This window comes from Rhincodon typus, chromosome 35 (genome assembly GCF_021869965.1).
Source record: "Rhincodon typus isolate 14 chromosome 35, sRhiTyp1.1, whole genome shotgun sequence".
Taxonomy (NCBI): Eukaryota; Metazoa; Chordata; class Chondrichthyes; order Orectolobiformes; family Rhincodontidae; genus Rhincodon; species Rhincodon typus.
Genome location: NC_063366.1, coordinates 21,690,343 through 21,697,499, shown reverse-complemented (window position 1 = coordinate 21,697,499; position 7,157 = coordinate 21,690,343). Strand labels below are relative to the sequence as shown.

Here is a 7,157-nt window from a genome sequence, read left to right as displayed (position 1 = left end):
TCTTGGGCTCTTTTTCCTGCTACTTTTTACATTGCATACAGTTGTTAACAGGCTGTTAATTCTATTAAAACTTCAGATTTGGGAAAACACAGCAGTAGAGGAAAACTATCCTCTAAGTGAGTAAATATTCAGAAGCCATCAATTTAACATCACTGGCAAAAGAGCTGGAAGCAAGATATTGAGAAATGTCAGTGAGCTATTGGGATCTAGAATACTCATTACAAAATGGTGGTGGAAACTGACTCCAAAATAATTTTAAAACGCAGTTGGATAGGTTATTATATTGCTGGCTAGGTCAGCATTTATTGCCCATTTCTAGTTGCCTTTGAGGTGTCTAAAGATGACAAATTTACAGGGTTATGGAAAAATGGAGCATGGTGTTGGACTCGGCTTAACTGCTATTTCATAGACCAGCAGAGGCACAATGGGATGAATTACCTCTTTTTGGGCTATTGGTTTCTATAAAACCTGATGCAAACATAGCAAACAGCAAAGTCGAGAGGGAAGAAGGTATGGCTGTCCTCCACAATGAGCCACAGCAATGCAAAATGTTGAATATTACTAGCAATTGAAAACAAAGACCTCTTCTTGCTGAGTCTCTACTTGTTCAAGATGTGACAAACTTAGTCTTATAGATGGATGCCAAGCTCAAGTTACTTTATAAAAACCGAAAGAACTGCGAATGCTGTAAATCGGGGGGAGAAAAACAGGAGTTGCTGGAAAAGCTCAGCAGGTCTGGCAGCATCTGTGAAGAAAAAAATCAGTCAACTGTTCTGAGAAAGGGTAACCGGACCCGAAACATTGACTGATTTTTTTCTTCATGGATGCTGTCAGACCTGCTGAGCTTTTCCAGCAACTCCTGTTTTTGTACAAGTTACTTTAATTATTCTCAATTCACACTTGCAATAGACAACACCAAAAGTAGATACCAATAAATGTGTTGAGAGAAACAAAAGATTGCATGAACTATTTATTTAAAATGCTTGTTGCACCATATCATCTTTTTTCAATAGTAGTAGTGTTCATAACACTGGGAAGAACCAACATGTGTACAGCAATGTGTCCAAGTATCTGCATGAGAAATATATTTCAAAATTAATCATTGTTTCTGAGCAAACATTCCATTTTAAAGGATGGTGACTATTTATCACCTTCTTTGGGATTGAGCTTCAAACTTAACCCATGTAACTCTGGTTGAACTTCTCTGTGGCTGCATGACCAAACCCTACACTAATGGCACTGACAAATTCTGATCCCATACAGGGGGTTTCATGTACAAAACATGAATGCTACCACAAGCAAAATGTGAAATATGAGGGTACCTTAGGGCTAGTAGGTATATGGTATGTTGAACAGAATAGATCTCAGATTAGTGTTCAGGTTCTACAGATCTTCACTGTATCACATAATTTAGATTTTGGTATGAGAGGCAATCATGCAGTGCAAAACGTGCATGAAGATGGTAAAAGATAAGTAATTGGATTTAACGGAAAGCTGTACCAGATTTCCATTGCCTGCATACATTGACCTCTGTGGAAATCAATTATTGTACCAGAGAAAGTGGCCATCACTAATTATGTAACAGGAAGGTATTCAGCAGAAAAAATAAATGAAGTCCATCTTTTACATCCACATAAACACATCACATTTGTAACATTACTGTAAGCACAACATTGGTGTATATTATACTAGACAAATGACAAATTTGAGTTTCATTAAACACATTTTGAGAACAAGATCTTTAAACCTTGCCCTTTAAAACGTACTGAAAGCATATTCTTGTGCTTGAACAGCCTCCAGCATCTTACAACTAGGTTTTAGGATAGGTACCAACTAACAATTCAGTTTGCTGGGCATTTGGATCGAATGACCATCTGTCTCAACCAAACAATTTGGTTCAGTTTTGAAGATGACTTCACAATAAAGAATGTATTGTGCTCCTTCTAAGGCGAATGACATTTCCTTCCAGACTCCCCTATGCAGCCTGACCAGATGTCTGTAAAACTAAGTTCTGCATGTCTGATAGAGCTATCTCCAGAGATTTTGAAAATGATTCTGCATTAGTCTCTTCACAGCAGTTGAAGGCAGAGACAGTGAAATTGATATGATCTTCCAAGGGATTGTACCAGACGCCATATCCATCTGGCACCATGGGACCAAAGCACATTACACAGTCTGCTCTGGCAGCCACCTAGATAGGAGGAAAAAAAAATCAACTTAAGACCAATCTTGCAACTTCAAAACATATAACACATGCATAGCATCTAACAGTACCTCCACTTCTACCAGATTCACTATTTTGGAATTTGCACACTCAGTGAAAGGAAAAATATATTTCTATCACCAAACCATCCACATGTGTGAATATCAAAAGATGGATCTTGGATCGATGCATCTGATCTCATGGCTGCTGAAGCTGATTAAATGAATCAAAGTGTGACTGCAGCCGATTCTGTAGATCGGACCACCCAAATCTTGTAAGGATCGAGGGTGGCTCATAGTTTGCAAGATGCTAAAAGAATGGAAGTGCACAGCTCAATATACCGTTATTGTTTTCTGCTTGTTGAATTGCATTGACTGGTCTGCCTGTGAGGCAATTCTGCAGGAGAGATGTTAAATCTAATCTTTATCTGCATGTCCCAGAGGCTAATGAGAAAAGCTCACTGGACTCAATGTTAACTCTATTTTTCTCTCTACAGATGCTGACATATCAGCTGACTTTCTCCAGCACTTTGTATTTTTGGTTTAGATCACTAGCATCCACAATTCTTTATTTTACTTTTATGTTACTGAGGATTAGATAATCCTCCCAATGCTTTTGTTAATATTCCATCTTCCACCAACTTACTGTGGTTACAATAGCAGGTTACAGGCTGAGAAATTTGCAGCAAAAAACTCATCTGCTATCACCTCAAAGTCTGAACCATCTACAAAGTAAGTCAGAAGTGACCATAAGAAATAGGAACAGGAGTAGGCCAGTTGGCCCCTCAAGCCTGCTCTGCCATTCAATAGGATCATGGGTGAGCTGACATTCCTTACATACACTTTTCTGCATTTTCCCTGTAACCCTTGATCAAGAATTTATCTTAGACTTAAATATGGACAAGGATTCTTCCCCCACAGCTCTCTTTGACAAGGAGCTCCAAAGGCTCATAACCCTGAAATAAGAAATTCCTCCTCATTTCAGTCTCAAATTGGCACCCCTTTTATTCTGAGACTGTGCTCTCTCGTCCTAGATTCTCCTGAGGGGGAACATCTTCTCAGCATTTACCCTTAGAGACAATTAAGAATCCTACATGTTTCAATGAGATTACCTCTCATTCTTCAAAACTCTAAGTAAGGTCCCAACCTATTTAAATTTTGCTCATTAAACAATCCCTCCAGCCTAGTGAATGAGATGGAATACACTCTGCTTGTCTTCTGGATGAGTACAGCTCCAAGAACATTCAAAAACCATGTTCCAGGACACCCCCTTGATCAGCACCCAATCTACCAGGTTAAACCTTTACTTCCTCCACTAACCATGGCAGCAATTTGTAGCAACTACAAGAAGTGCACCAATGTCCTCAGTCTCCGCACCTTCCCAACCATGATTCTGATGCCGAGAAGGACAAGGGCAGCAAGTGTATGGGGACATCAACACCACATGGACATCTGACTTGAATTATATCAATGGTCTTTCATTGTCACTGGGTCAGAATCCTGAAACACTCTTTCTTGCAGCACTGTTGATGTACTTACACCAGATGAACTGAAGTGACTCAAAAAGACAACTCAGCAATCCAAAAGTGCTCTTGTGCGCAAAGCAGCAATACTTTCTAAAGGATAATTAGACATAGGCAACATATCCTGATTTCATCAGTGACAAACATTCATTTAAAAAAAATGCATTGATTATAACCAACCTCTGTTGTCATTTCTGTTGTGCAAAGCAAAACTATAAAAATGCAAATCCAACCTAGTCTAGTGCTCAATAATATGCAAGAATATTCCATGTTAAATTTTGTGGCTATATTCATGAGCTAAACTTTTAAAACTCAAGCTATACATAAAATAGACCTTACATCACTAAGTGTTGTCTCATAATGTTTAATTTCAATCATATTTCAATTTTAAACATTTTAATCAAATAGCTTGATCTTGCAATGGCATAGCAATTTGTAAACAATCTTCTCTGATATCCTGTACATTGCCCTCCAATTTTGCAAGTTCCAACATATTCCCAAACTTCATTTTTCTCAACTATCTCATTTTCAGTTAACAAATTATGGGCTCCATTATCATCCTAATTGGAGTTTTTAATCCAGGCTGACATTAAATGCTTTGTTATTGGAGTCCTCCTCAGTAGCATTACAGAAGGAGTTCAGTTTCATTGAAGGTGTTGTCTTTGTGAGGTCCTAAATTGCTGTTCCCCTTGGAAAATATTCCAGGGTGTACATTTGGAGAAGAGTGGGACAGTAGCCACAGCAATAGTTGATGGTTTGGTTTTGATCTTCTGGAATTCTTTAGATTTTCGAATGATCCCAGTAGATTGGAAGGTATTGAACACAAACACGTATTTAAAGAAAAGGATGGAGACACTTTAAAATAGGTCATTATATGTTCATGAAACTAGGAAACAAAGTACTCGAATTTTACTGTTTGGAACTTGTTAACAGGACTCTTAGACAATGAAGCATATCTGGGAGTGACTACTGTGTGGTGATGCTACTGACAGTTCAGGTGGCTATGAAAATGGAAATCATCATTCATCATTCCCTGTTGCAACTTGAACCTACCTGCCCTGTTGAGAGTCTCCAGTGTGTTGCCACTGCAAAAGATGTGTCCATGAAGATCTCTGGTACACTCAGACCCTCTTCAATAGCCTGGAGCTTCAAGCCCAGCAAATGTCTGTCAATTGCCAATCCTTTAAGTGCCTGTAAGTAAAACAAAATAAGACTATTATTGAAAGTTAAACATTCTATTCAAATTACACAGATGTCTAATGAGTGCTCACTGCTTTAATGATCCTGACCAGGTATCCATATAATTCAAGGCTTAATAATATAGAAAATTGTAGAACCAGATACTTAAGCTATAAATTGCATTAAATATCCTGAGCATTATTATTTTCTACCACTGTCTGTATACCAACCGCATTGAATATATAATCCTTCTTGTGGCTTTCACTTATCACAATAATAAGGTTTACTTAATTTCATGGTTCTGAACAGACTAACATCCCAGTGATAATGTGAAAAGTGATTAACAGCTATATTACGAACTGAAATATAAAAATTATCAATCGTTCTCTCCACCTTCCTCGAAATTCAATTCTTCCTTATCACTACTCTCAAATTTCCTCAAATGAGTCTTAACTGTCACTTCTACAGATTCATGTAATTCTTTCAGACGTCTCATGTGTATAACGTGAGATTCTGAGCCTGCTTTCATCGAATCTTAACTTTTCTTCCACAGTTTATAATCAACCATTATCCCACTCAATTCTACTTGGAGATGTTTGTATAAGAAACAATCTTTTCATGTCCATTAACTTTAACTGAAATCACACCGACTGTGGGACTGACCAATGAAAATGGATCACAAACACAACAAGAAAGGCCAAACTTGGAAGAATGGAAGAGCAGTGCAGCCTGATTCACGAGGCTTAATAGTACAGGTTCTCCATACGTCATCTTACCATGTCAGTGTAAGCACTGTGGCAATCAACAGCTTTCCCTAGTGCTGCTCTCTTCTGGTTTACCTGTTATTCAAGGTGAAGAAAATTACATTGTTAATCTTGGTAAATTACGCAAAGTAAAATAAAAAGTTACTGGAAAAAAGGTTGATTTGTGATCACATATTTTGTAGCATGTTAAGAGTGGAGGAATTTCTTGTGTAATTAATGTCCATAATGTCAGATAGAACTGCGTATGATCAATTTGTCTTCACTTAATTAGATCTTACACCTTAAATATACTATTTTCTCTTAATCTCATTGCAATCAGAGAGTGCAGACCCCAATGAGAGTCAGTGCGGAGGTTACTGACTGAGGTGTCTCAGTGCGATTCAGTGACTGGGTCAGTGAAAGAGATTCCCTAGTGAGGGTCTGCAACTGGGGTCAGTACTTGGGTCAGGGAATAATGTTTCCCAGCAAGGGTGAGTAAGAGAGATTCCCCAGTCAGTAACTGGTGTCAGTGAGAGAGGTTCCCAGGAAGAGTCAGTACTGAGCTCAGTGAGTGATGGTCCCCAGTAGGATTGGTACTGGAGTTAATGAATGACATTCCCCAGTGAGAGTCATCACTGGAATCAGTAAGTATCAGGGCCAGTGAATGAAAATCCTCAGTGACTAGTGCTCCAGTGGAAAATAGGTTCAGCTATTCCCAAACCAGCTTCAAGCAGACTCCAAGTCTAGATCATTTTTAAATAAATAAATTGACCAAATAGACAGCTTTAATAAGAAATCTCAAATCCATACACAATATGGTTGGAGGTAAATTTTTGGAGGAGTTTTGCTTTAATGAGACCTTGATACACCTGACCTGGCGATAAAGTGTTAATGCCAAGAGATTAAATGAGAAAGACTTGATTGCATGATACCAAAAGAATGAAAATGCATAACTCTATACCATACACAGAAATTCAAGGCCAGTCTCAATTTAATCTCCTGCAAGGATTCAAATTTCAAAAGCCATTAATTTTCTATTGTTGTTATCCGACAGGCTGAGAAATTAATTTCAGGGCTAGGGAAAAACACATTTTCAATGACAAAATACCTCCTTTTCTGGGTCATCCATGCTTATCACAAACTCCAAGGACTCTGTAGATGATGATCGGATTACATCAGTGCGTCCTAGATGGAAGTTTCTCATCGAAACGCTCTCACATGTGGCACAGAGTTCCTTGTACATTCTGTAAGTAGCAGCAAAGAGCAATAAAAGTAAGAGTAATAGGCATGGTTGAACAACAGGTAATTCTGTTAAACACAGAATAGATTAACTCCAAGCAAGGCTGTTATTTTATAGAGATAACAAGGTGTTGAGCTGGATGAACACAGCAGGCCAAGCAGCATCGGAGGAGCAGGAAGGCTGATGTTTTGGGCCTAGACCCTTCTTCAGCAAAAGGGTCTGAAGACCTTTCTGAAGAAGGGTCTAAGCCCGAAACGTCAGCCTTCCTGC

The 7,157-nt window shown here is 38.5% G+C and overlaps 1 protein-coding gene across 2 annotated transcripts in view; it reads right to left on the bottom strand.

Annotated features, from left to right (window-relative positions):
* Positions 1-957: 957 nt before the first annotated feature.
* Positions 958-7,157, bottom strand: part of LOC109917290 (carnitine O-acetyltransferase-like) — a 36,527-nt gene continuing 30,327 nt past the window's right edge. For both annotated transcript variants that reach the window (XM_020517086.2, XM_020517089.2), the window contains 4 exons: positions 6,756-6,891; positions 5,681-5,743; positions 4,779-4,916; positions 958-2,191 (listed from right to left, as the gene is read on the bottom strand). In XM_020517086.2, the coding sequence (XP_020372675.2) occupies positions 1,976-2,191; positions 4,779-4,916; positions 5,681-5,743; positions 6,756-6,891 (553 nt within the window). In that variant the 3' untranslated portion in view covers positions 958-1,975. The remainder of the gene's footprint in view (positions 2,192-4,778; positions 4,917-5,680; positions 5,744-6,755; positions 6,892-7,157) is intronic.